The sequence below is a fragment of the Pteronotus mesoamericanus genome, unplaced genomic scaffold (assembly GCF_021234165.1).
Source record: "Pteronotus mesoamericanus isolate MK-2021 breed Mesoamerican mustached bat unplaced genomic scaffold, CSHL_Meso_final contig_72, whole genome shotgun sequence".
Classification (NCBI taxonomy): Eukaryota; Metazoa; Chordata; class Mammalia; order Chiroptera; family Mormoopidae; genus Pteronotus; species Pteronotus mesoamericanus.
The window spans coordinates 4,158-32,126 of record NW_026555242.1 but is presented as its reverse complement, the minus strand read 5'-3'; the positions used below and the strand labels follow the sequence as shown (position 1 = coordinate 32,126).

At 54.7% G+C, this 27,969-nt stretch overlaps 1 protein-coding gene across 2 annotated transcripts; it reads right to left on the bottom strand.

The window, feature by feature from the left end:
- Positions 1 to 1,231: 1,231 nt before the first annotated feature.
- On the bottom strand, positions 1,232 to 27,969 carry LOC129077993 (interleukin-4 receptor subunit alpha-like). 2 transcript variants are annotated; one of them, XM_054582605.1, is made up of 10 exons: positions 27,892 to 27,969; positions 20,887 to 20,977; positions 18,980 to 19,118; positions 17,395 to 17,546; positions 16,122 to 16,273; positions 10,742 to 10,898; positions 7,766 to 7,865; positions 5,827 to 5,905; positions 4,328 to 4,377; positions 1,232 to 3,502 (listed from the first exon to the last, which is right to left on the bottom strand). In XM_054582605.1, the coding sequence occupies exons 2-10, from the start codon at positions 20,954 to 20,956 to the stop codon at positions 1,996 to 1,998; spliced, it is 2,406 nt and encodes an 801-aa protein (XP_054438580.1). In that variant the 5' UTR covers positions 20,957 to 20,977; positions 27,892 to 27,969; the 3' UTR covers positions 1,232 to 1,995. The 2 variants fall into 2 exon arrangements, with proteins under 2 accessions (XP_054438580.1, XP_054438581.1); XM_054582606.1 differs by having other exon boundaries at positions 20,887 to 20,974; positions 27,892 to 27,960.

The following is a 27,969-nucleotide window of genomic DNA, read 5'->3' as shown; positions in this document are numbered from 1 at the left end:
AAAGTGGATTAGAGCTGACACTTGATAGGTGCTATGCTGTACAGGAGGTGGCATTCCTTGGGGGCTGGGAGCTGTATAGTTTGGCCTGGGTTCAAATCCTGACTCTAGGAATCCCTAGCTATGTGACCCTCAAGGCCTGCTTCCTCATCTGCAAAATTGGGATAATAATTGGGCCTGCCTACTAATGCTGACATAGTGGATATACAGCATTTAATGTATTGCTTGGCATTATATATTTTTATTTTAAATCATTGCATTTTATTATAAAAGCTCTTGCAGGCAAAAAGTCCAGAAGGCTGGTTCAGGCTCTGCCATTCACTGTTGATCTTAGCAAGTCCTGCTTCCTCTCTAGACCTGTTTCCTCATCTGTAAACCATGTGTATGTGTTGGCAGGGGTGGCGGTGGTGGAGGTGACTGGCAGCTAAAGGGTTAGCTTTGGGCTCAGCACAGTGGAGATATTCTTAACAAACATCAGGCTGCATGTAAGGTAGTGAGCTCCCTGTCTCCTGTAGTGCATTTAGGATGCCAGAGCAGGAAGGAACCTCAAACAGCCAAGCCCCTCACTTTGCAAGGGTGACTGTCAATGCAGCTACTCAGGGACACAGAATGATGACATAGGAGGTTAAGACCCCTGCCTGCCTCTGAAGCCCCCTCCACCACACCACCTACCTGGACGTCCGGAACAGACCACCCACAGAGAGCCTGGGTGACAGACACTGCCTGGGTTCAGCGATGGGCCTGCCACTAGCCGGCTGTGTGACCTTGGCCAAGTGTAGCAGCAGCTGCTGCAGTGCCTCTGAAAGTGGCCATCCAACCATGATGGGAGTCGGTGGACAAACACCCCAGGTCCCCCACCCTCTGCAGGGGCACCGCTAGGCATGTGCTGTGCATGGCTTTCCAAAGCTCCCGGCAGGACTAAGTGGCAGTCGCCGGCACGGGCACTGTTTGGTAACATACCCTTTATCGCCTCCTGCCCTTCCCTGCCTCACTGCCCCCGCTCCCCAAGCAGAGTTTCCTGGCAGCACCTCCTAAATCAACTAATTGCACTTGAATCCCGGTCTTGTGGGGAACCTACGCAGAGAAAGCAAGTTACTTAACCTCTTGGGCCTGGGACCCCGGGATGGGAGGACTGAACGAGTTAACAGATAACGCACTCACAACAGTGGCTGGCAGTGTGTTTGTTTCGTTAATGAGAACAAGAGATAAAGAACCTTTATTTATATAAAACTCCACCCCTCCCATCCCACCCTCCTCAGCAAATCAAACACCAGGTTTAAACAATCCTTGAGATGCACACAAACATTACTGAACCCCAGGCCTGGGCCAACGTGCAGGCTAAACGTGCCTGGTGTCAGCATCTGGAATGCTCAGCTCAGGCGGGTCTCAGGCGTGAGGCTCTCCCTCTGGTCTCTGTGGCTGCCAGCAGTGGTGCCCACAAGGGCACAGACCGGCCCCAAGGTAGCTGGGTGGGTGTGTTCTGGGGATCCCGTGCTTAACAGGAGCCCCCAGCCTTACAGTTGTGGAGAGATCTGACAGCAAATCGTCACTGCTTGGTAATCGCCCTTTTTCGTGGGCTTCTGTTACCCCCGCTTGACTAAGCAGCCCTCCACGGCCCACGTCCTGCCTCCAGTGTCGCCCTAATGAAGCTCCGTTGAATGAATGGGCACCTCTGGGCACACGGCCACCTTCCAGGGCCTCAATTTCCCATCAGGTTCCCAGGCCTCCCCTGCGGGCTTGGTTACTTTTTAGGCTCCGTGTCCAAGCCAGTGACATGGCAGCCGCTGGTCCCAGGACTGACAAGACAGGGCAGCGAGGGACTAGGTGGAGAAAACATGCCTTGGGCGGGCATGACAGGGAAGAGCACGCGGGAGAAGCTGTGCACCGACGAGGTGGCCAACGGCTCCTCCGAGTCTCAGAAATCTGCCAGCTGGGCTGCCTTCGGGGGAGCCACCCGTAGGCACAGGTAAGGCACTCACAGCAACAAGAGGGCACGGCCTAGGAAACACTCGTGCACGTGGGCCCTGCAGGGAGCACGGCCGCCACGTGGGGGGTCTGGCTCGGGCTCTGAGCATTGCTGGGGTCAGGCTGGAAGAACAGGGACGACTTGCCCTCCAGTGGAACCCCACCTGGCAGGGGGTCTGGACCCCTCAGGCGCCTCACTGGGGGCTCGGACCTGTCTCCACAGCGGCAGCCACAACAGGGGCTGGACACAACATGGGCCTCATCCCGCTCCTCCTGGCTGTCACACTGCTTCAGGTGGCCGCACAGGTGGCAGGTGAGGGCTGAGTAGACAATGCCACTGCCCAGGTCGTCCCCCAGGGGGCCTGTGGTCTGCTCCAGGAAGAGCGGGGGCTTCTGGCTCTCCTCTCCCTTTGCCTCTGGCTCCAGACCAGGGCACCCGGGGCAACTGCTTGGGAGGAGTGAGTTCTGAGGGCTATGAGGTGGCTTCATGTCCAGTCCAAAGGTGAACAGGGGGACAGGGGCAGGAACCCCAGGGTGGCCAGAAGTGATGCTCTGGAAGGGCCTGTAGCACCCCTCCCCGCTGCTGGCCCCAACTCCAGATGTGCCTGGGCAGGTGGCGCCGCTGGCGAGCAGGCTGGAGAAGGCCTTGTACCCAGCTCCTCCGGAAGGGCCGCAGTCCGAAGACCCGCCGCCCGAGGCGCTGCCCTGCTTCACCGCGCACACAAACTCCCGATAGCCACCGGTGGGGGCCGCGGCTGCCCTGTGCTGCAGGACGCTCCGGCGGAGGATCTGCTCCCAGGTTTCCGGCTCAGTCTGGAGCTCAGTGGGTGGCTCAGAGGGCTGGGGAGCAGAGTGGATGTTGGGGTCCCCGCCCCCCGGGCATTCGGACGGCTGTGCGTCTGAGGAAAGCTCTCCTGCACCTGAGGACTGGCCCAGGAAGTCGCTGAAGCTGCGGTAGGAGGGGTTGTCTGTGACGACGGCGGACATCTCTGCGAAAGCCGGGCAGGCTGGGCTCTGTGTCAGAGTGGCTGGAGGGGTGGACTCTGGGTTAAAAGGCTCCTCACTTGGCAACTCAGCCCAAGGCATCGGAGCACTCCCACTTTCTGAAGGTGGAAGAAGGCAGGACTCCCCCAGGTCCTGTGGGCCAAAGCCCCCATTTTCAGCCCCGAGAAGGTCCAGGAACAGGCTCTCCGTCAGCCGGGCCGCGATGCCCTCCCTGCTGTCCTGGAAGCTGCCCCTGCTGCTCTCAGGTGACGGGCAGCAGCTCCCTGCGTCTTGCTCCACCTCCTCCTCCTCCTCCTCCTCCTCCTCCTCCTCCTCCTCCTCACTCTCCACCGGGGCCTCTGCCAGCTCCACGCACTTCACCACGCTGATGCTCTCTGGCGAGAGGAGCGTTGTGCTGACCGCCACAGGGCACCACGGCAACTTTCCAGGCCCCTGGAGAGGCTCCTTTCGGGCAGCCTTGGAGGAACTGTCACTTCTCTCCGTGTCATGCTCCAGCAAACAGGGCAGGAGCTTAGTGAGGCAAGTCTTCCAGTGCCTGCAAAAGCAAAGCAAAGTGTGGTCAGGGTTCAGTGTCGCCACTTGAAAAACTCCTATTCATCCTTGAAAGGCCAGCTTAATTTCACCTGCACTGATGTCTTCCTATCGCAGACATGCTTCCTGACTTTGCAATCAGTAATCCATCAGCCTATCCTACCACTACCCTGGGTGCTCCTTGAAGGCAGGGCCTGTGTCTTACTTTGGGATGTGTCAAGACCAGCACATATCCTGGTACTTAATACAAACTCAGTCTATAAAGTAAGGAAAAGACTTTGTCAGGGATGATGGTCCTTCAAATACTTATCAGCTCACAGCATAAGCAATGACCAATTAGAATGGCTGTGGGGTCCTAGGGCTCCCAGCGTCCCGAAGTCCCCTGCTGTGCCAGGTATAAACCCTTTAGTTACTGGACTGTGGGTGGGCCCAGGCGGCCCTCGGGGGGAGCTCAGGAGGCCAGGGGGATGGTGGCATACTCGACGGTTTAGGACAGTGGTATCTGCCAACCGGCAGGCAATGCTGTCAGCATTTTAACAGCTGCCACAGCCGCCCTGGTGGCCCCCTCTGCCAGTCTTGCCCGGGCCAGGCTGCACTCCCCAGGGGGTTCAACACGTGCCTGGCCCGCCAGGGAAATTCAGGGGGCTCAGTCAGCAGCCCATCTACCCAGCCACTCCTCCTGCTGCCCCTTGAAGGAAAAGTGCTGAGTGCCAAGGAAGAGAAGGCAGACACGGAGGGGGTGCGTGACGCCCCTCAAGGTAGGACCCACTGCACCAATTCCATCCCCTTCCAAATCCACAGCGGCTATGACCGAGGTTCGTATACATACGGGCACTTGGCTGGTTCCTGGCCTCCAGACCTCTTCTTCCACAGTGGCACCTGAAACGGAGGGACAGCCAATGAGACAGAGCGGAGAGCCTTCCTGGTGTACGGTGATGCTCAGTAAGGAAGCTCTGCGGGCCTTGATGCTGTGGGAAGGCTGCAAGCTGTGACATCACACGGGCCTGAGGTCCGATCAGCTCATTCAGCTCTCTGAGCCTCAGTTTCCTGAGAATTAGTGAGACTATCCTAATATTAAGTTGCTGAGGCTGATGGGGAAAACGACCACAGTCATTCGCCTACAGCTCCTCCCACTGCTTGAATCTGGTCTGGCCGTGTGGCTTGCTTTGGCCAATGGAATGTGGTACAAGTAACACTGTGCCAACTGGACCAGCCTACTGGAGGATGAGAGACACATGGCTTAGTCACCTCCATTGCCCAGGTGAGAGTCAGACAACTGCCGGACCTGTGAGGGAAGCCACTGGGGATGAGCCAGCCCAGAGATGTACCCGTCCAGCCCAGATACCCTTAGCCAACCCTATGGCTGAGCCAACCTGCAGAAGCAAGAGTACAGAAATGGCTCTGCTTTCAATCAAGTTTTGGGATCATTTGTTATACAGCAAAAGCTGACTGATACATAATCAATACATAATGACGTTTATTATGTGTGGGACCCTGTAATATATACTTTACACGTACTGTCTTGGTGAAGTCCCAAGTCAGCCCGGTTACATAAATACTGCAATAACCCACATGAGGAATCTGAAGCTCAGAGAAGTTAAGCCACTCGCTCAAGTCTACTCTGCAGGTAAGTGGCAGAGCCAGGGCTCAAAGCCAGCACCCCTGGACTACAGAGCCTGCCACAGGGTCCCTGGAGAACTGAGAACACTCATATCTTCTACACGGGACCTGCATCCCTAACTTGCTCCTCCTAGAGAACCCTGATGCAGCTCAGGCAAACCATACACGGCCCTCGCACTGGGGAAGCGGGCCCCACCCCCAGCTCAGAGGTGGCCACCTGGTGGGTCTCAGATACTCCCACTCCTTAGAGGGGAATGGTTTGGGAAAGAGCATGTGATGCAATTCAGGCCAATGAGAAATGAGAAGAGATTTGCTGGCACTTTGGCAGCAGTTTCCTGATTTTAAGAGGAAAACACAGGAAACGTGTCTCCATCTCCCTCTCCTTCTGGCCGCCTGCCCTGGTACAAGCACCTCTCCAGAAGATGAGAGGCAGATGACGTCAGGGGTCATCTCCTCCCAGGGGAGGGAAAAAAACCAGAGACCAAACTGCGAGGAACCCACCGAAGGCTGAAAAAGTAGCTACGAAAGCAGAGTGGAAGGGAGCGGAAGCCTCTGGGCTCTTAACAACCACATTGAGCTGCTGAATCAACCTTCCCCGAAACGTTCCTGATGGCTCAGGTGCAATTCCCAAAGCCAACAAGTGTCTTTAACACCCCAGGCGTCCTGATACATGCAGTCCTGAGCATCTGAACCAACCCACGCTCCTACCTGAGAGTCCTGGATGACAATGGCCACGAGGGGGCTGTGGGCTGGGTTGGGAATTCGGTCCCACCATTCTCTCTTAATCCTGAAAAAGAAAAGGAAAAGGCGTTGGTCTCTCCTTCCATAAAAATGATCACAGTTGCCAATACTTACCGGGGGTCAGAGACCATGGTGATTGCTTTTGGATGTCTCACCCTAATCCCATGAGACAGGTTCTGCTGCCAACCCCATTCACAGATGAGCAGACCGAGGCTCAGAGGGGTGAAGTGACAGCCGGCGGGCAGAAGAGCCGGGTCGTGCTCCAGCACTCGGCCTCCCAGAATGGAGGTCCTCCCTCGACACCTCCGTCCTCAGGGGGAACAAGACCCAGGGAAGTAGGAAGGGCTCAAGCTGCAGAGCATTCTGAGCTTCCCCATCAACAATCCCCTACACGGAGCAGCCGAGAGCAAGGTGCCAGGGAGAGGCTGGGGCTGGCCTGAGAGGCTGAGGAAACCCAGGAGAAATAGATTCCTTCACCCTCCCTGGGTCAGACTGGAGCCATGGAGTGTCAGCTCTGAGACGGAAGGTTCCTCAGATTACCCCCGGCTCAGCTTCTGCTAACCCCACTCAGTCAGTCAGCATGTCTTTACTGAGCGCCTACTATGTACCCTCACTGTGCCAGGCTTCAGGGACCCAACAGTGAACAAGACAGACAAAAGCCCTGCCCTCACAGAACTGACCTTCTAGAAGAGGGAGACAGACAGGTACAGAAATGAACATGTGGCATCATTAATTATGGCACTAAGTGCTATGAATAAAAATAAAGAAGGGAACAGAGAGGAATGGAGAGTGTGATCCAGGAGGGCCTCCCTGAGGAGGTGACCTCTGAGTGGCGACTGAAGGTGCGTGAGGAGGGAGTCATGGCGATGCCTGGGGAAAGGGCTTTCCAGTAGGAAGCACAGCAACTGCAAAGGCTCAGAGGGAACTTCCTTGGTGCATCCAGAGAAGAGCAAGGAGACTGGGGTGCTGGGACACAGTGAGCGAAGCTGGGAAGGACAGGCAGTGGGGAAACTGAGGCTCAGAGAAGGGGAGAAGACCGGCCCAGCGTAGCTAAGAGGTGTCAGTGACAAGATGTGGAGAGGAAAACTTGCAATCCCTGCACACTTAATGTGCGCCCAGCAAAGGGCGGGACACACTCATGCCAACCCTCAGCCATCACTGATCCTTATGTGGTGGGTAGGGCTCGCCAGTCCCATTTCAAAGGTGGGAGGACTGAGGCTCTGGGCCGTCAGGTTTCCTAGGCCTCAAACTCACTGGAAACCAGGCTCCTTCTGCCCTCCAGCCCACTGCGATCCAAGACTCTGCTGGGACTCACAGGACTGACAAAGCACGTTCTCACTATATCGCAGCCTGCAAAGGAGGAACCCAAGGCTGAGAGTCACGCAGCTACCAAGCACCAGGGCCAGAACCCAAACCCTGGTCTCCTGATAATGTCGGGCAAATTATCTAGAATTCTCGGTCTATTGTCACCGGCCCCCAACTGCCGAGACCATACCCTGGGCATGATCCACCTCCCTTTGCCAAAGGCAGGCCCTTTCCCCAGCTCTTCCTGGGCCAGCTCACTCCCTGAGTCAGGACTCAGCTCCAACATCACCTCTTCAGAGGGGTCTGCCCTGACCTCCCGACCTACAGCAGCGCCCTGCAACATTTCTGCCCTTCCCCTGGTACATTTCCTTCAGCGCATGGATCACCGCGGAAAATGGTTACGGTCATTCGCTGAGCTGACATCTGTCTCCCACAAGGAGCACGGGGTCCTTGTCAGTCTTGTTTCAGCTGTTGCTGTAGTGCCTCGCACACAGTAGCTGCTCAATAAACATTTATCGTTGCATGAAGGCTTGCAAGCTGACAAATGAGAGGAGGGATTCCTGCCCACTCCGCACCCCGACGGGGCCGGCCCAGGACTCACCTGAGGATGCTGAAGTAGCAGGACACGCAGATGACCAGGATGGTAACGCAGCAGATGGCGACGGCAAGCGGGAGGCGCTGCTGCCAGGACCACTCGTAGTCTGGAAGCAGGAAGGGAGGCGTGAGCCTGCATGGTGCCAAGGGCCGCCTGGCCTCCATTTCCCAAGCTGGAGCCCGGGCCTGAGGAAAGCGTCCTCCCAGACCCTGTAACATCTGGCCACCACCAAGTCCTCCTGCCTCAACCCCTTCTCCCCTCCCCCTTGCCCTTTGAGCCCTCATCACATGGGTCCTTGCTGCCCCCTGCTCCTCCAAAGCTCAGTGCCACCTGAGCTCAGTACCTGAAGCTGTCATACCCTCACTGATGACCCGGGACAGGTCCCTCGCACTCTGTGGGCGCTGGTTTCTTCATCGGTACAATGGGGTTAACAGAAGTGCTCATCTCACAGGGCTCTGAGAGTCACACGGCTTAACACACTCTGCACTCAGAACAGCGCCTGCACCTCCGCAAGTATTTGCCGTTACCGGCTCCACACGGCTGGCTCCCTCCCTCGGTCACTTCACCGCCGCCCGCCCAGACTCCCCCCCCCCCCCCCCCCCGCTGTTGCCCCGCTCATCGCGCCACCCCTTACTCTGTTGTATTTTCTTCCCAGACCCACTACCATCTGGATCTAGATCTATCTGGTTTACTTTTTCATTTACTTCTTTATTTTCTGTTTCCCCCTCCAGAATGCCAGTTCCACAAGAGCAGAGGTTTCTGTCTGTTCTGGTCACTGCTGATTCCCCAGTGTCTAGCAGGGGGCCAGGCACGTAGTAGAAGCTCAATAAATACTTGTGGAAATAATGGACCAGTGTCAAGAGCATTGCGCATGTTCCATACAAGCTATTTCTCTTCCTTTCCCTTCCCTTCCCCAGGTCAACGTTAGAATCAAATCAATTCAACAGAACTTTCCCAAGGACTTACCCTGTGCCTGGTCCTGTTCTGGGCACTGGAGACACAGACACAGGGTAGATACGACCCACGGAGCTCACAGCCCAGCGCGGGAGACAGGAGGGCAAAGAGACATCCAAGAACAAGGCGAGTGAAGCTGAGAGGGATGGAGGGATGTGTGGTGGGTGGGGTCAGAGTACCCCCCAAGCATCACTGTGCCCAGCACTCTGAAGAACCCTCCTTTCAGGGAACGTTCACCACAGCCTCCACTCTCCCCACTGAGGTAGGACGAGGCCTGAGGCAGCCTCCCCTTCCCAACCTTTCCTTCTTCTTTGCTAGGGAGCAATGTGCCCACCTGGAAAGGTCCACCTGTAAGACTTCATTTTATGTGAGGTAATTCCATATTTCCATCGCAAAAGCTATGTAATAAAGTTGCAAAGAGTTGCTCTGGCAATGTACTACCAAGGGGGTGGCTACCTTTCCTGGGACGCCTTGCAGCTACGTGTGGCCACGTGGCCAGTTTCACCAACAGAACGTGAGAGCAAGTGATGTGTGTCACTTCCAGGCTAAGGCTTTTAAGAAGCAGGTGTGGTCTCCCTGCTCTCATTCCCCGGCTGCTGGCTGGATGCAGACAACGGCAGGGCCTTGGGGATTCTTATCTTGGGCTCCACAGACCTCCAGCAAGTTTGCAGATAGAATTCAAGGGTCTGGGAACTTGGATGGGACAGAAGTGACACCTGTGTTTTCTCTAACTTCTGACACCTGGAGTCCCCTCCCATTAGGAACGGAGGGAGCGAACCACAGTAAGAGCAGCGTCAGTCCCTCAGCTCCCAGCAGAAGTCACAGCTGTTCCCCTGTCGCACTGCAGCTGCCGGCCCATGAAGACCACTATGCTCATCTACTTGGAAAGTACAGTATTTATGAGAACTCCCACCAAATCTTGTTCTTAATGTGTGAATACATATTCCTAGATAACAAACATATTTTAAAATATTTTTATAATTGCATTTTAATAAAATTAGTTTCCCCTGTATCCTATGTATTTTTTAAATATTTGTTTTTTATTTATTTTATTTTTTTTTAGAGAGAGGGGAAGTGAGGGAGAAAGAGAAGAAGAGAAGCATCAATGGATCGCCTCCTGCATGCGCCCTGACTGGGGACCAGGCCCACAACCCAGGCGTGTGCCCTGACAGGGAATCGAGCCATTGACCCTTCGCTTTGCAGGACGATGCCCAACCGATTGAGCCACACTGATCAGGGCTATGGATTTTATTTTATACATTTAAAAATGTTACCCTGGCCCTGGCCAGTGTGGTTCAGTTGGTTGGAGTATTGTCCCATAACGAAAAAATTGCGGATTTGATTTCTAGTCAGGGCACATACTTAGGTTACGGGTTCTATCCCTGGTCCAGGTGCATATGGTCCTTGGCCCAGACACATACGATCCCCTATTCAGGTGCATAAGGGAGGAAACCAATCAATGCTTCTCTCTTGCATCGATGTTTTTCTCCCTCCCTCCCTCTCTCTCTCTCTAAAAGCACTGGAAAAAATGTCCTTGGGTGAGGATAGGAAAATATATATATATATATTTTTTAACTTGGGGTTAATTTATTTTAAATAAATAAATTAAAAAATAAAATACATAGTATTACAGGAAAAACTAGTTTTATTGAAATGCAATTTTATATATACATAATTCTGAATGGGGCCCACAGGCTTCACCAGACTGCCAAAGGGGTCCATGATGCAAAAAAGGTTAATTGTCTTTGTCCTAGAGAATGACAGAGCCTCTGGGAGGAAAACCACCTGCAGACTAGCAAAGTTCATGCTGGACGGTTACACAGGCGAGAAATACATTTGCTCCATGTTCCCGCAGCCTAGCCCACTGACCCTGGCCAGTACACCACGTCAGTTTGTACTGTGTTACCTGCACTTAGAGGCATCCTATGACATGCAAACCCAGGTGCTCAGCCAGGGGGCCTGTCTGGCCACGGAGTAAAAGTGGGGAGGAGAGTTCCTACATGCTCAGGACTCTCGATAAGTACTCACTGTTAAGCCACTTGACGCTGGGGCTCCACTCACTCCAGGTGCTGTTGTAGCTCTGAGCCCAGGCCTTCACCCGTGCGCTGTAGAAAACCCCAGGCTTCAGGGTGTGCGCTGGGAGGTGGAGGGTGGGCTCCCTGTAGGTCACATTATGGACTGTAACCTGGTGGAGGAAAGGAAGACATTACTGCACCAGCGGGATGAGGGGAACACCAGCTCCCACTCAGGCTGCTGTCCTTAGCTGACCCCACAGGGGTTAAGAGCCACCAGCCTGGTATCTGGTTATTCCTCCAAGTCAGGCACTGTTGGCCACCTCCATGACTGTGACCAGAGCCAAGTGAGATGGGTCAGAAAATCGCCCTCACCTTACCCCCCTAACCCCCCTGATTAGCCGTATGGCATGACTGGGCAAGAAACAGTTTGCTTCCTCATCTGTAAATGGGGGGTAGGGGTCCCTCCTGTAATTTTCTGGCTGTGTGACCTTAGGTAAGTGACATAACCTCTCTGGTCCTTGATGTCCTCTTCTGCAAAATGGGGATAATAAAAGTGCCTACCTCCCAGGGCTTTTGTGAGGATCAAATGGGTTAATACAGGTAAGCCCTTAGGCCAGGGCCTGGCGCGCAGAGAGCGTGACAGTGATTTTGTGAACCACAGACAGAGTCACTGTGCCCCTCTCTCTCCTTCATGGGCTCCTAGAGCCTCCAGAGTGGAGCCCAAACTCACTGGCCTCAAATCTCAGCCCCGCCCAACCCAGCCACCCCTGGGAAGGGACTTCCAAGATCTGTTGTTAAGTGGAAAAGATGAGATGACGATTATTAGTATGTATTGCCTGCTGCTTTTTGTGTTAAAAAAAGTGGCGGCAGACAGACTCTGAGAGTCCCCCACCTTGGACCATGCCCTTGTGTGGTGCCCGCTCTCCAGTGTGGGCAGGACCTGTGACTGGTTTCTAGCCGACAGCCTGTGCAAAGGTGATGGGTATGCAGGACTGCGCGTATGTGATCACAGGTAAGACTGTAATTCCAACTTGCTGGGACACCCTCTCTGTCCCTCGCTGGCCTGGTATGGAGGGTGGCCTCCTGCCAAGGGCGGGCAAGAACCTGAGGCTCTCAGTCCAACAGTCAACAGGAAGCTGAATGCTGCCCACATCACAGGAGCCTGAAGTGATCCTTGTCCAGTTGAGTCAGGTGAGACCGCAGCCCTGGTCAACTCCTTGGTTGCAGCAGGGGACCCAGCGAGCTGGACCCAGACTCCTGACCCCCAGAAACTGTGCGGCAGTAACTGTGCTGTTGATATTATGTGGCCGTGGACTCAGGGACGCAGGAGCACACACATTCGCCTGCACAGGCGTGCGCTCTCCCCGGAAGGAGACGCTGCCTCCGACCCTCTGCCTGCTCCACCAGCCTCCCTCCCCTCCTGGCAGGAGACAGAGCAGTCGTCAACCTCTGGGAAGAGGAACTGGAGGTTGCAGTTGGAAGACAAACACATTTTCCTTCTAAGTCCTTTCCTACCATTTGAATTTTTTACGTCATGTAAATATTACTTTTATTTTTAAAAACTTTTAGAAAATAAAAAATGAAATAAATCTGTGTTTAAGATCAATTCTGCTGGCAAGAGAGTGGCCCGAACCCTCTGCAGCTCTCCCTCCTCCTCAGGCCCCTGCAGCGCCTTCCCGGCGCTGGCAGCTCCGGCAGCTCCGCTTCTGCTTGGGCTGGAAGGCGTTGGGGAAAAAGGTCTGGTGTAAATGAGCTGAGGAGAGGCTGCATGAAAAGGAAGCAAAACCTCAACAGGCCGCTGGAGAAACTGACGGAGCTGGAGCTTCCAGGGGAACTGAAGACAGGGTGGGAGCTGTGGGACCCCAGAGCTGGGAGACAACAGCACTCTCAGCCTCAGTATTCCTCTCCTTCTAAATATGATAGGCTGGAAGCAACAACTGGATCTACTTCACCAAAGGAACCAAACACCCTGGCGGTGAGTGCAGTGCTGGGAAATGTGTTGTTACTAAGAAACAAAAGAGAAGTCAAACTTTCAAAGAACTCCTGGTGGTTGGTTTGCTTTCAAGGAAAAGGCCAGGTATTTGGGAGACCACCTCTGAGAAGATCCCCAGAGGAGAAACAGCACAGGCTCTGGAGTTTGAATCCTGGCTGCAGGCCCCAGCTCCCACCCTCCTGGCAGCAGGACCCTGGGCGGGTGACACCACCTCTCCAGACCTCCGTGTCCTTCATCATCACTAAAATGGAGACAAGCTCTCCTGCCTGCAGGGCTTTCACAGCTGTTGGTGACTCTGTTGTGAGTGGCACATAATAAGCACACAAGAAATGGTGACCCCTGTGATCATGGGCGTGGCATTCATGACATTAAATGGACTTGTGGCCTCATTTTCTGGGTTTTTTTTTTCACCCTATATACTCCCAACTCCCTGTAATCCTCAGATATGCCATGAATTTTCATCTCTCTAAGCCTTTGCTCATGTAGTTCCTTCTGCCTGGCCTATCCTTCCCTTCCTTACCTATCTAGGATACTCCTACACATCCTGCAATGCCTAGGCCAAAACTCCACCTCCATAATGGAACCTTATCTAGAAATCAGCCAGCCAAAGAGTAGCCCCCTTTCCAAAATCTCACAATAAGCTTCTAATGTCTCTTCTTAGAATTGATCCCACTCAATCTCAGCCACAGCTGGTGTCTGCAATACTATAGCAAATATGGCTGGACACCAGCCCAGAAACTATGCCACTGTGGTCAGATACCGAAAGCTCAGGGTAGGTAAGCCTCTGTCTCCAGCTCTAGGGTTAATCCTCATTGATCTAAACCAGAGATTTTCAATGGTGTGCTACAAGAATTTCAAAAGCATGTTAATACCTGACTATTTAGTCAGGGGCACTGACCTCTTTTCCCTTAAATTGCCAAATAAAAAAATGACAACAGCCAACACAGCAATAGCTTTCTGGTGTGAATGCCCTGTTTTGAACCATAAATATATAGGTCATATAAAACAGTTGGATCTTATTGGCCATGTCGCATCATAAAGTTAAGTCTAATTGCTTAATTCTTGGTAACAGACATCCTTATAGGCCCCTGACTTTCTAAAAAGTCTTTTTGGAGCCAAAAGAGTAGGTCATTACATTTTTTTTGGTAAATCAGTTGAAATTATACCTTTTAAAAATAAGATTGGTAAAAATATATATTTTTTGATGTGCTGCAGAATTTTAGTAACTAGTTTATATTTGCCACGAGATTAAAAAGGTTGAAAATTGCTGGTGTAAACCAATTGTGGCCATCCATTCCTAGCCTTTGATTGGTTAGAGGGGAGCATGTGACCAACTCTGGCCAATGACTAATAAGAGGAATCCTTCAGGTCCAGCACTGACCTTGGGAAGGGAGTCATGCGGGGAGACATGGCTCAGCAGCCTCTTCCCCACCAACAACAGGAGAAGCTGGACCTGTAATTCTGAGGCCTGGGGCAGCCCTGAGCACCTGCAGGCCCACTGACCAGTTCTGGCCATTGGCTGGAGTCCAGCGCCAGGTCCTAAACCAGGCTGTGGTTCAGCCAGCCCAGTCCCTGTTTCCCCTCCCCCAGAGTCTCCTTTGGGGCACCCCCCCCCAATTCTCAGCCCATCTGGCTTGGGTGGAGCTGACCGCACCTGCAGATCGCACCTGCAGAGCGGAGGTGGGTACGGGACTCATCCTTGGCCAATCAAAGCGTGGCACCAGCACCCTCTCTCCTGCCCACAGCCTGTGACAGGTTCAGAGATTGGCCCAATGACCCAAGCCCAGGACTTTTTTTAGGACTGTCTGGAAAGAGAAACTTTTCCCACTGCGGTCTTGGGACCGAGGCCTGGAACTGCCAGTGGGCATGTTGGCCACAGGGGTGAAGAGCCTGCCTGAAAACAGAATAAAGCGAAGGCAGAATAAAGCCAGGCCAAGCAACGCGGAGACTCCTGGGACCGGGGTCCAGCCAAGATAAGCGAACACATACATTGTTTGGATGCGTCTCTCCCCTCCAGGCTACACCCCGAACAGGCACAGGGCATGGGAAGCCTAACGGTCAAAACTGGACCTGCCTCTTTCCTTGGTATCCGTGCAACCCCCTCTCCCCAAGTGCTCTGAGCCTCACGCTGTGTGTGCCCCATCCCTGCCCCAGCCCCCATCCTGGCCCGGGGCCAAGTAGGAACCACACGTGACAGATGGGAATCAACACCCACCACCTCCCTAGCTTGGCCAGGAAGAGAAGCGACAGCAACGGAAGCTGACGTGGGAGTGTGTCATATGTCTGGGCCTGCACCCTGGCAGCCGCGGGCAGGCCAGCCTGGGTCTGGGACAAAGGCATAGCCCAGAGCAGGCCCTCGACAACTCTGACAGGGGAGTTAGAGGCCCGGGCGTGGGAGGGTGAAGCAGATGGGGATCTGCAAGGCCTGTAGCCCTAAGGAGAAAAGGAGGATGCTTACAACGTTCTTTGTGCCAGGCAGGGGAGCTTGTCTGTGTCACGCACTTCGTGCTCTCAGTAGCCCTATGGGGTGGTACCCTTGTTATCCCCAGGTTAGAGATGAGGAAACTGAGGCACGAGCAGGTTAAGGGACATGCTCAAGATCACACAGCAGGCAAGTGGCAGAGCAGGCCCTGGAGCGCAGTTCTGTGGGACGCAGGGGCCCGTGGTGCGCAGCTGTCCTCCAGCGGAACGTGTGAGGGGAAAACGTGGGGGCGGGAAGTGACCTCCACCCCCACCTGCAACTAAAACAGGCAGGGCCAAGCCATCCGTGTGCACAGCCCCTGCTACTCTTTACCTGATAGATGAATCAGCTCTGCCTGTGAAAAATGCCAAAACACGTCTTTAAAAAGGAGCCGCTGTCTCTGCTGTGACTGGAAAGCAGGCATCAGATGCCATGGGTGTCACATAAAAGTAAACGCCGTGGGAACCCAGCGAGACGGCTTTACATTACGGCCAAAGCTGTTTTCTCGGGGAAGGGTCCGAGCCTGCAGCCTCCCACTGTCACAACGAAGGAGAAGGGATCCTGTCTGCTCAGCGGAGACCTTCCTTCATCAGTCAGGGTCGCGAGGGAGATGATGCTGAGCGACTTTCTTGCTGTGGGACTCAGTCATTTAAGTGTGTCCCCAAAATCTCGGTGTCCCTCCTGGCCCCTGGGAAACGCAGACATGGCCCAGGGCCTTCCTTTTCAGATGGGGAGCAGGGCCCAGAAATAACGTCCCTTCGCTGCGCACCGGGCACCGGGCGAGGGGTGGAGGGCAGGCCCGGCACAGCCAGGGCAGAGGCTGGGACTCTAGGTCCCGGGGCTGCTGTCAGCCCCGCCGGCCTCCGTCCCCCACGCCAGGGCCTGTGTCGCCCACCTCAGTCCCAAGAGGTGGTGCTGCACCCCCCAGGGCCCACTCACCTCCGTGGGGTCGGCTTCATTTGAAATGGCGACCTGGTAGGAGAGCTCGGAGTACAGGAAATTCTCAGGAGGGTACGGGTTGCTCCAGGTCAGCTGCCATGTATGGGGGACGCTGTCGTTGACCGTGAGGTTTAAGGGGGCCCTGGGTTTCACTGCGGAGAAGAGGTGCCTGGTGAGGGCTTGTCAGCCCAGAGGCCCTGGGCCAGGGGGCTTTCAGTGAGCACCACCTCTGTGTACATTTGTAAGGTACCCGGAGGTTCAGTTGTAACAGAGAATTACAATCACAACACTCACTCTGATGTTGCTACGATTCTGCCGGGCGCCACGGTGGTCATAACTACCCTTCTCCAGTGAACGCAGAATGCATGAACCAAAGCAACCCAAATTTCAGCATTTTCACTGTCACCCTTCATATTTTTGGCCACATCTATGTGCTATATTGTTTACTAAGTATTTTTCTTTATTTTGATTCATGTGTTTAAAAACTTGGACTCTTTTTAAGCAGTCGTATCAATGAGATCACAAGTCTACAGTGTGTATCAAAATCAACATACATATGTAAGAATTATTTTAATTCATGGGTTTGTTCATGGGTCAATTTAAAAACCCCCGAGCAGCAGGGGATGAGCAGGCCCTCAGGAACTGCGGATGGAGTGGTGGGGGCTGTGAGCGCTGAGACCTGCGAGAGATGCCTCTACTGCTTAGCAGCTGTGTGACCTTAGGTGGATTACTTGCCTCCTCTGTTCTATGGCTTATTCAATTGCAAAATGGGGATAATAACTGCCTTCTGGAAACTGAGGCTCAGAGAGGAAACGTGACTCAGCCAAGGACACACAGCAATAAGCGGTGCTTCGCACTCCTGTCACTGCGGCCCAGCGCGCTCCTGGGGAAAGGCTGCCGGGACTCCGGGGAGCAGGAGAGGCAGCCTCTGGGGCCCAGGCTGCCTGAAGCAGCAGCTGAGCAGCTCACAGAGGGTGGAAGGACGGCTCCCCGAGCGGTTTCTGATCTGCAGCAAGCGTGCCTTCTGCCACCCTCCCCCCCAGGGCTCTTACGTTCAGGGGGTTGAAATACCTGAGTTGAAGGGGGCCGGGTGCCGCTGAGCCCCACCCCGTGACAAAGCCCAAGGCACAGACGAGCGCGAGGACCCATCAAGTTTAAGAAATGGTAAGAGGCCCTCCCCCGCCTCGCCCCCCAAATGGAGCCTGCCCCCCCCCCGCCGCCCCCGAGCCCAGCCAGCTCTGGGAGCACCCGCGCCCCGCCCGGCCCCACTCACCGTGCTCGCTGGGCTTGAAGGAGCTGCTCCACAACAGCCGCGTCCCAGCCCACAGGTCCAGCTGATAGGTGTCCCCACTGACCACGTTGTCCATCAGCATATCGCACAGGCACACTGTGCTTCCTCTGTTCTCAGGGACACATGTGTGGTTTCTGCAGACACGGGGCTGTGTTAGGTGGCCACGCACACATGGCTGTCCCCAGTACATGCCTCAAGGAACCACATGCTCTTCCAGTTTCCTGGTCGCCCCGCCTCAAGGACCAGATCAGGAGACTTGGAAGCAGAGCGGCCAGGGTGAGGGGTGGGCACAGTGGCCTAGGGCTGCCTTCCCTGCTGGCCCCCACCCACCGTGGACTCTTACACACCCCCGGCCACGGCCTTGGTCCCGGGGCTCAGCTCATCCCTAAGAGCCAATGAAAGGGAAGGGGCCGTGGCATTAAAGGATCTGTAACAGCCTGTGCGTGTGTTCTAGCCACCCGTGGGGAGCACAGCTCCTCCCAGCGCAGAGGACTGTGGCACACGCAGCACGATCCTCACGTACCTCCCGAAACAGCCAACCCCGCGCCTCGTGGGCTAGGCCGGGGGCGGCGAACGCTTGCTGTAAAGGGCCAGACAGTAAGCGTTTTGGGCTTTGAGAGTCACACCATTTCTGTCCCAACTACACAACTGTGCTGATCTAGCACAAAAGCAGCCACGGACAATACGTAAACGAACAGGCATGGCTGTGTGCCAACAACACGGTATTTATCCAACCAGGTGGAGGGCCCCACGTGGCTCACAGGCCCTAGTTTTCTGTCTCTAGTCTCAGCCCACGGACCACATGCAGAAGCACAGCCCACGCGCCTCCGTGTGCCGTGGAAGCCGCCTCTGCCAGCGCCCCCGTCTGGTGTGGCCCCGACCCTGCGTGCCCTGTGCTCCTGGTCGTGTCTGGGCACCGCCTGTCATGGAGCCCCGTGTGCACGCGTTACCCCAGTGAGCCACAGGGAACAACGTACCCCACTTTCCGCGGTGACCTCCACCGACACTGTACCCCAAACACTGGTCCGGTCCAGCGGGTCTCTAAGCGTGGCCTGGGGATCCACTGGGTCAAACTATTTTCATAATCACACTAAGGTGTTACTTGCCTTTTACTCTCTTTCTCTCACAAACATACAGTGGGATTTTTAGAGGCTACATGGCGTGTTAAGATGTCACTGCTCTGTTGGCTTGTGTGCTGTTGTGATTTAAATATTCTGTTTTAATTCCTAATTGGGTAAATACGATAGCTATATGCTACCCAGACAAAAGCTTTCGAGGTCCTCACTAACTTTTAAGCATGCAGAGTCTTGAGACTAAATGTTTGAGAACCGCTGGCGCAGTTCATATTCCACCCACATCCACGTGCCACACACCTCGGTGACTGTGCTGGAGCATCGTGACATACTCACTGTACCTTACACACGGCGCCCTGGGCGTCCCAGCTCTAACGCTGTGCCCAGGAAGCCACAGGGAACCACACGGAGCACCAGGCACTCCAGGGCACCACCGGGGCAGGCGAGCTCCCAGGGCCAACCTCGCCGACCTCCCCGCTCCGGCGCAGGCTTACTCAGAGTACAGGAAATCCAGCTGGTAGGTCAGGCGGAGCTCAGCGCTGCAGTTGGTGGGGCCGTCCACCCTCCACTCACAGGTGGAGGTGCTGATGTAGTCGGAGAAGCAGGCGGGCTGATGCAGGACCTTCCCACTCCCTGGGGAGACACAGGAGCGCTCTGAGCAGCCGGGGCCCAACCAGCAAGAGGGACATGCGCCATCGAGACAAAGCGCAAACCAGCCCGATCAGGACCAAGGGGCCCATCACAAAACAAGGAAACCACAGCCCCAGGTAAGATCCTGCGCCAGTCTTCACAGAGCTGGGCCCAAACCGTGGCTCCTGGCGCCTCCCAGCTGGCACCGAGGTGATTCTGAGGCTGAAGAAATACCCTGGGGTGCAGGGTCCATTAGAGGGGATCCCCCAAATGCACCTCTATGTTTCGCAGCTCAACTACTTGCCCTTGGCCAAATTAAAGGAAAAATTAAAGTCTAAGGAGTGCTGCCTGCCAACAGGCAACGGCCCTGCCGCGGTGTGGCGGGGAGGCTGTTATCCCTGTGCCTGCGCCCACCCCCATCTCTCCTCCACCCCACTCTGAGCTCAGGAGGCTGACCCCCAAGGCCTTGTCACCCAGGTGCCCCTGTCCTCTGGCTTCCTGTTGCATTCGGCCAATACCAAAGGGCAGCATAAGAGGTTGCGGTGCTTCTTCAGGTGGTCAGTGGCAGAGCTGGATTTGAACGCGGCAGGATGCCTACTGGGTTTGCCGAATTGTCTGGGAGCCATCACGCCAGCGCCAGACCGCCCAGCACCTGGCAGGCAGGAGACTTCTTGCTCCAGTGGCCACGTTCCAGCACCAGCCCCATCACAGCCACCAACAATCTGCACTTGTTCTCTGGGTAAAGGACTCACCATGTTAAGGAGAGTCGTAGGTATCTAATAAATGTCTCAAACTCTCCTCATCTGACTCCCTGCTCCCCAAAACCCATACCCCTCTGCATCTCAGAGATGACAACTGCGTCCCTCCTGGTCGCTCAGGTCAGAAATCCCGAGGCGCTGCTCTCTCTCTCGCCCCATTCCAATCTGTCTTCAGCCCTCCCTCACAGACGGATCTGGAAGCCAATCCCCTCTCGTCTCCTCTGCTGGGCCACGCTGCCCGGCTACTGGGGCGCCTCCTCCCTGGCCCCCGGCTGCCACCCTTGCACATGCAGACACAGGGGATCCCTTCTAATGCAAAGGCCATGTCGCTCCTCTGCTCAGACCCTGCGAGGTCCTTCTTGACTTGGTTGCCCTGGCACCTGGTCCCACAGCAGCCTCCTTTGGTTCCTCCAACACCTCAGGCAGGCTCTCGGCTCGGGGCCTCCCCTGAGACCCTCTTGCGCCAGACGTCTGCATGGCCCCCTCCTCCTTCAAGTCGTTCCTCGGCTGTCACTCAGTGAGGACTTCGCGGAGCACGTGCTTTAAGCTGCAGTCCTCCACTTGACCCAGCTCTCCCGGTCCTCCCTGCTCCGTTCCACAGTGTCCGGCACGAACAACACCCCTTTTTATTACAAAATCATATGCATGTGATTCTGTAACATAACAATATCACACTCAAGCACACCATATGACATTTTAGGTGAAATGTTCAAATTAAAACTATGAATTATTATACCCATGTTATTACCCTACCAACCATACTCAAGCAGGCCTAACTAACTTCGGCCTGACCCTGTATGTTGTCTTTTTCCTTCTAACGATCTTTAGAATTTACGTATAATTAGGGCCATCTGTCATTGGCTGTCTCCTCCCACTACAAAGTAATCTCTTCAAGGCCTGGATCTTTGTTTTGTTCAATGATTGAGTGGCCGGTAAATAGTCTATGCGTGTTTGTCGAATGAATGAATGAATGAATGAATGAATGAATGAAAGAATGAGAGGTGGTGACTTACCAGAGCCTGCTGCCCACACCAGGATCAGGCAGCTCACAGGGAACGTGAGCCCAGGGCCAAGCCACCCCATCGGGAGATCCTAAGGCACCTGCTGAGAGAAAGGGACCCCGGATAGCGCGGACTCGTGGTCCCCACGACGCCCATCGTCCCGAGTGCAGCCTGCAGGACTCACCGTGCTCCAGACACAACTGCCCCGCTCCCTGGCCACCCGTGTCCCCGCCCACGCTGAGCCCTCCGTGTCCACCAGAGATCTGTTTATAATCACAAAACCCAGCCCCGGCACACAAAGCCCAGAGTGAGAGCCGCGAAGCACCTGTCCCAAGAGATGCTTTTTGGAAAAAAGACATCCCATGGCCTGCTAAGTTTGAGCATCCCTCGGACTTGGAAACGCATAACGCACTTTTGCATGTAAAGGTTCCGGTAGGTCCTGTGGTAAGGAAATGTATTTTTCTTCATTTAACTCAATGATTACCAAGTTTATTTCCGTACCCAAACTTCATTTTTGCGTGTGCGTCAAAACCCTAATTAATCCCCTGAAGGATTTATAATCCCTTGAGATACAGTTTGGAAATGCTAAGCTAACTGTTCAGCCTGACAGTGCTGGTTAAATAAATGATGGTAGACCCATGCAGTGAAGTATCAGACGGCCACTAAAATTGCTGCTGATTGTGGTAGACTGACTACATGAGCGGCCCAATTCTTCACTCCTGTGTCCATGTGACCTTGCAGTGGGCCCAGCCCCCCACCCTGGGCAGGGTGTTCTCCCTGCCCTTAGACTCTGGGCTCACCACGTGACTGGCTTTGGCCCAGAGAACGCTGGCCAGGGGAGCCATGCGAGGCCACTTGGCACAGCCACCGCCTCGAGAACATGCCCGGGCTGGCCTGGCGGTGGATGGTGACAGGCACGTCCCAGCGGTCTCCTGCTGCCTCAGGCAACAGGCAGCTGCCCCCTGCTGTGTGAGTGAGGCCACACGTCCGCAGGGCTGACCTCAGATGTGTAAGGGAGCCCGCGAGATGGGCCACGCCCAGATGCGGACCCGCACAGTCGGGCCGAGTGAAGTGTCCCTTACACGGCCCTGAGACTTCGTGCCTGTTTGTTACACGGCATTGTCACTCGTTCCCGTCACTCTCCGCGACCTGCACTTCTAACCCCATAGGGGACCCCTGCTGTCTGTAGCGTGTGTCCATGGAGCCCGCGGAAGCCTGTGCCTCCCTTACTTTATTCATGACACCCCACAAGACACGCCGGGGGAATAAAACTGAGGAGGTGCAGACACCCCAAAAGAAAACACAATTCAAATCCCCAAATCACAAGGCCCAGCAAGTACCCCACTCACGTATTAATATCTATCAGAGGCTGCGATGAGTACAGGGAGATAAATGGGAATTTTATTTATCCAAATAGCAGCACCTTCCACATACGAAAACTTACATTTTAAACCTACTGTATCATTAGTATCACTTCATGCCACAAAATTTAGAACCAAAGCACTGGATTTTAGCCTTATTTATTGCTTTTGTTACTTTGCTGTGCACAGTGGGGCTTCTGTGCCGCCCCAGGAGCACCACCACCACTCGGCTCTGACTGGTCCTTAAATGCAAACACCTGCTGCCACCTACTCGTATGAACCTGAACAAGCTGCCAACCCCTCGGCCTCAGCGCCCATCTCCCTGGGAGCGCTGGGCGGATTCAATGAGCTGACGCATGTGGAGGCCTCAAGCGGTGAACTGGACGCAGGCATGGCTCGTGATGTCACCAGTCATTATCGCTAAGGAAAATGCGCAGAAGCAGAATGCCATCGGCTCAAGGAGCGTGCCCTTCCCCCACACGCCCGGCCTGCAAGGCCCAACGCCCTCTACAGGGCGACATTCCTGGGCCCCGCTGACAGCGCCCCCCTACTCCCCCGTCTGGGCCTCTATCCTGAGGTCATATTCAGAAATGCCCCTGCCGGACCTCCTTCCGCTACTTAGTCGCTACGTGCTCTTCCTTCAGTTACTGTCTTTGGACTTTGGCTGCTTTATCTACGACGCAGAAACGATACCCGGATCAGGCTCTCAGGCGTCCCGCAGAGGGAAGCCAGGTGTGGACCCAGAACACTCTGCACCGTGTCTGGAGCCTGGGAAGGGCTGAAGGCCACAGCAGGAGCCCCAAGCCCCCAGACTTCATCCCACTTGAAGGCTCCACCCAGCCGGGCGGCCCCCCTCCCCACCCCCGGCGGCTGTGCCTGGCGCTCCTGCCACCCGCAGGCCTTCACTCCTGCTGCTCTTCAACCACACCAGCTGTTCCCACCGCCACACCTTTCCCCTCGGTGTCCTTTTCACTCCCATTTCCCCCTCTCTCAGCCTCTTTCTTATTTAGTCACAAGGAGTAAATTAACCCTCGGTGCTCCAGTACGTTCACAGTGCAACCATCACAATAAGGAACTCACGTCACACGGATGCGTGACGGCTCTACCCCGCTGACCCTATCTCCGCTGTGCTAACTGCCTCAACAATGCCCTTCACCAGCCAGGACCTAGCAGCGCCTCTGATTACCGTTCCCTCCCAGCGCCCAGGCCTTGGCTGCTAAACACAACTCTTCTCGGAAAGGACCCAGAGCCCCTTAGAGAAGCAGCTGATTCCGAGTCTGCAATTCTCCCCATGCCAGGAAGGAAGGGAGTGCCCCAAGAACGCTGGGGACACGTTCAAAGGACACATGAGTCAGCTCAAATGGGTGCCCACTGGCTGAAATGGGCACAATGGAAGTGTCACAGTCGAAATGATATAAACCAACTGTCTCCCTGGGCGTGAGAACAGGGATGCAGGAGTCCACTGAGAGATCAGAAGTAGCAGGGGCGGGGGAAGGGACTGCCCTTTTCACCAGGGCAGCCTCTGTCTCCCCATGAACCTGGTGTTAATTATTTACTAATTAAAAAGTCAAAATAATTAACATTATCATTTTATGTACTTTATATATACATAAAGTATACAACTTTATATGGAGAAACCAGGCAGGTGACCACCTTGCCCAAGTGGTCAAAGTTAACATCACCAGGAATGGGACCAACCAAAGTCATGAACTTTCTGAAGCTCTGCCGTGAGAGGAACAGGACGTTGCTTCTCCTGTGTTCCTGCCCCAAATCCATAAATCCTGCAGGAGCATCAGACAAACCTAAACTGAGGGGCAGGTCTGTACCCTTCAAAAGTGACATGGGGCGAAAGGCACAGAGCGTGTGGGAGAGGCGTTCCTCCGGGTGCCCACCATCCCAAGTGCCAGCAGTGGTCTCGTTCATAGCCAAGAACGAGCACCGGCATCGGTGTCTGGCACAGAGCATGTCCGCTGGGTTCAGTATTTCAGGCACGACAAGGGGCCCCCGACGGACTCAGCACGGGGCTGGAAGGCGCTCCTGGGAAGACCGGGTGGTGGGCCTGCGACGCCCTTTCCCCCCGCAAAGTCCTAGTGCCTTTCCCTCCACAAGTTCACAGGTGCCCACAGCATCCTGTGGCAGAGATGGCAAAGGTGTCACTTAGCTCCAGTTTTGAATAAAGAGAAACAGAGAGGCCAAGCTTCCTGTCCAAGGCCACACAGCAGACAGGCTACAGTGGTAAAGTCCTCCAAGAGGGTGGACTGAAACCTGACACTGTTGGCAGTCCGGGTGCCATCTTTGATCTGATTCGGAGAGCACTTCCAGATGTGAGCACGTGTGAGCGCGTGCACACACACACACGCCACAACCAAATGTCAGCTGGCCTCACAGGGTGTGGGCGCCGCACCTCAGGGGAAGCCATGGCACAGACACAACCAGAGGAAAGGCCTCCCTGAATGTAACAGGGCACAGAGGACAAGGTAATGGAATTAAAAGGAGTAATTACCAAGTGGCCCAGCTCATGCACGTGGCAAGAGGATACAATTTCAAGTTCGCACCTCAGTCATGGATTCCTGACCTGCTGGAGTTGGGAGGAGTCTCAGGGGTCGCCTGCCTAGCTCCACTGCCAGTCTGCACAGGGCTGCGTGGCCAATATCCCATCTCTGACATGCTGCAATCCTGTGTCTACTTGCACTCCTCCATGGATGGGGCACTCATCCCCAGGTCATGGCTGAGCAGAGCCTGACTACCGGAAACAGCGTCCTTATGTTGAACCTGGATTTGTGTAAATAAAACCCTGCTGGTCAAGCACTCACATTGTGCTTGATACTTTGCTAAGTGCAGTGGAAGCATCACCTTACCAAAGCTGCCCAAGAACCCTGCAAGATGGGCTTTTATTCCCACTTTCCACCGACGGGACCCGAGGCCACAGAGGTCAAAGAGCTGGCCCATCAGGTCCCACAGCTAATGTGGGCACAAGGCTAGAGCCAGAACCCAGGTTTGTACCCAAGGCACATCCCAATGCATGCATGCCTTCAACTCCTCCCAGAACCTCTCGTCAAACACAACAAGATGGCTGAAACGAGCCCTGAAAAGCTGGCCGTCCTGCTTGTCAATTTCCAACACGGGCAGCCCAAGAACAGGACCAGAGAGTGTGCCTGAGCAGCAGAAAAGGCCGAGGATGTGTAGCGTCTACAAACCCAATGAGCCAGAGGTAAAGCAGCAGCTACACAAACAAAAAAGCCAACTAAAGCCATATGAACAGAGATATAAGATCCAGGACAAGGGAGGTGAGAGCGCCCAGCCACAGCCGTGCACCCCTCTGCAAGAAACCCTGCCCATCGGAAAAGCTTACTGAGAGCAGGACGACTGACACAGGGCCCCGAACCCCAGAGGGCGCCGACCGTCTGTGCTGAAAGGTGCCGCCCTGCTCCACCCTGCAGCGCTGTCCTCACTCAGCCGACACGTTTACCGCGAGCCAAATCCCCCTCCGCACGCTTGAGTCATAGTAACTCATTCGCTACTCGGAACAGCCCCACGAAGTAGGTGCTATTATGTCCCCCGCTTTCAGATGAGGAGACCCAGGCACAGAAGGGCTCCGGCGGCCGGCCTGAGGGCGCACAGCAGTGACAGCCCGGGACGCGGGCGGGCGGCCAGGCTCCAGGGCCTCGGTCCCTCACCTCTGTCTGTTGACAAGCCTGAGTCCGCAGTGTTCTGGAGATCACTGACCTGTCTGAACATCTGACCCAACTCCGAACCCTCTTTCTAGAAAAGTGCAAACGTTTAACTTCCATTTTAGGGGTTCACAGATCCCCTGGAGCCCAAGTGAGGACACCAGGTTGAAGGCCCCTCCCCCTCTAGGCAATGAGCAGATTTTGAGGGTCTTTGGGCAGGGCTGTGGCAAGATTCTTCTCAGCACGCTCTGGGGCTGACCGAATAATGGGAGGGAGGCCGTGGTGGCAGCGAGCAGTTGCCGCAGGCGTGAGTCAGGCACCCCGTCTCTTCTCCACGCTGCGGTAGAGTCACTTTTCAATGGAAAACCAGGCCATGAACTGCCCGCTCATGTCCACTGGCCTCTGGCTCCTGAAGAGTGTCTTCACCCAGGGGCCACAGAGCCCCAGGGGGTCGCAGCCCATCCAGGAGGCGCATCCCGGACACAGGATACAGTCCAAGCCCGGGAGTGAGGATGGCCAATCCCAAAGGGCGCACTGTGTCATTCCATTTATGTAACCTTCTGGAAACGGCAAAACACCAAACAGAGAACAGATGAGCGGCTGCCGGGGGAGAGGTGGGGCGGGCGGCAGGGAGGTCGGCGAGGCTATAAAAGGCAACCAGGGACGGACCCTCGTGAGGACAGAACTGCTCTGCAGGTGGAGACACAGAGCTGAGCGTGCGGTAACATCGCACACGCACTGACCAGCACAGTGGGGCAGGGCAGCCTGAGCGCGATCAACAGGCGGTGTGGGTGTCGATACCCGCGCTGTGAGGACGCACCACGGTTCTACCCTGAGATGCTACCCTGGGGGGAGGCTGAGAGAACAGGGGATCTCTCTGTTACTTCTTACAACTGCCTGTGAGTCTACAATGACCTTAAAACTAAAAGTTTACGAAAATAAAAAAACCTCAAGCCCCCTGTTACACATACACTGTCCCTCCTACCCTGTCTGTCCCTCACAAGCCTTGGGCCCCTCTGGCCTCTGAGCACTGACCCTCCCAGCCCTGTTGTCCCGCGCAGCCTTCACACCCAGAAACCCCATCCTCTAAGGAGGGCTCCCCTGTTACTTCTTAGCACAGCACCCTGTTTGTTTCGGTCAAATACTTATCATCGTCTCTAATCATATCACTGAGGTTGCATGTGTGAATGTTTATTTTATTTCAGGATGTAGATGGCAAAGATAGAAAGATCTGACTGCAAAACTTTTTCAGTTTCCCCAGATCAAAACATAGCATTAAAAAAATAGAAAGCAAGCAGAAGACTAGAAAAAGGTAGCAATATACACGAAGAAGGGTTAATGGTCTTAATATATAAAAGGTCTTAAAAAACCAGTAAGGCAAACATCCTTTAAGAAAAAAAGGCAAAGGACATAAATGGTTCACCAAAGAAGTACTCTGCGTCGCTGCAATGTGATTTAGCCCTTCTCATTCTGCTGCCAGTTCATGAAGTTGGGAGTGTAAAAGATACCCTGTAACGTCTACGTTGTTTCTTTGTCTCTCTGTATGTCTGCCCCGGGCACTGCTCCGTCCCCAGTGCCTAAACAGTGCCTGACACACACAGCAGGTGCTCAGTAAACAGCTATTAAATGAATGGTTGGCTAAACTTCAACAATACAAATTCAATCATCTATCTTGAAACATGGGTATATACCAAACTTTTGCCCATACTCGCCATACATAGATAGTGCTTATTATGTGCCTGGCATTGTTCTCAGCGCTTACAAGGTATTAATTGGTTTGTTCTCACAACAACTCTATGACGTAGGGGCCACTAAAACCCCCATTTTACAAGTGAGGAGGAGGCTGAGGCACAGAGAGGTTAGAGCACTAGCTTGTGGTCACAGAGCCGGGACGGAACGGCAGCCGGAGCCAGGAAGCTAGCAGAGCGCCTCGAGTGGGAGTGAGAGCAAACCCTCCCGCTGGCAGAGAAACACATTTCACTCACTCTTTTTATGTGAGGGGAGGCGAGTGGCGAGTCTTGAAGTGTCAGAAGCCGGCAGCAGTTGGAAGTGACCGAGGAGGC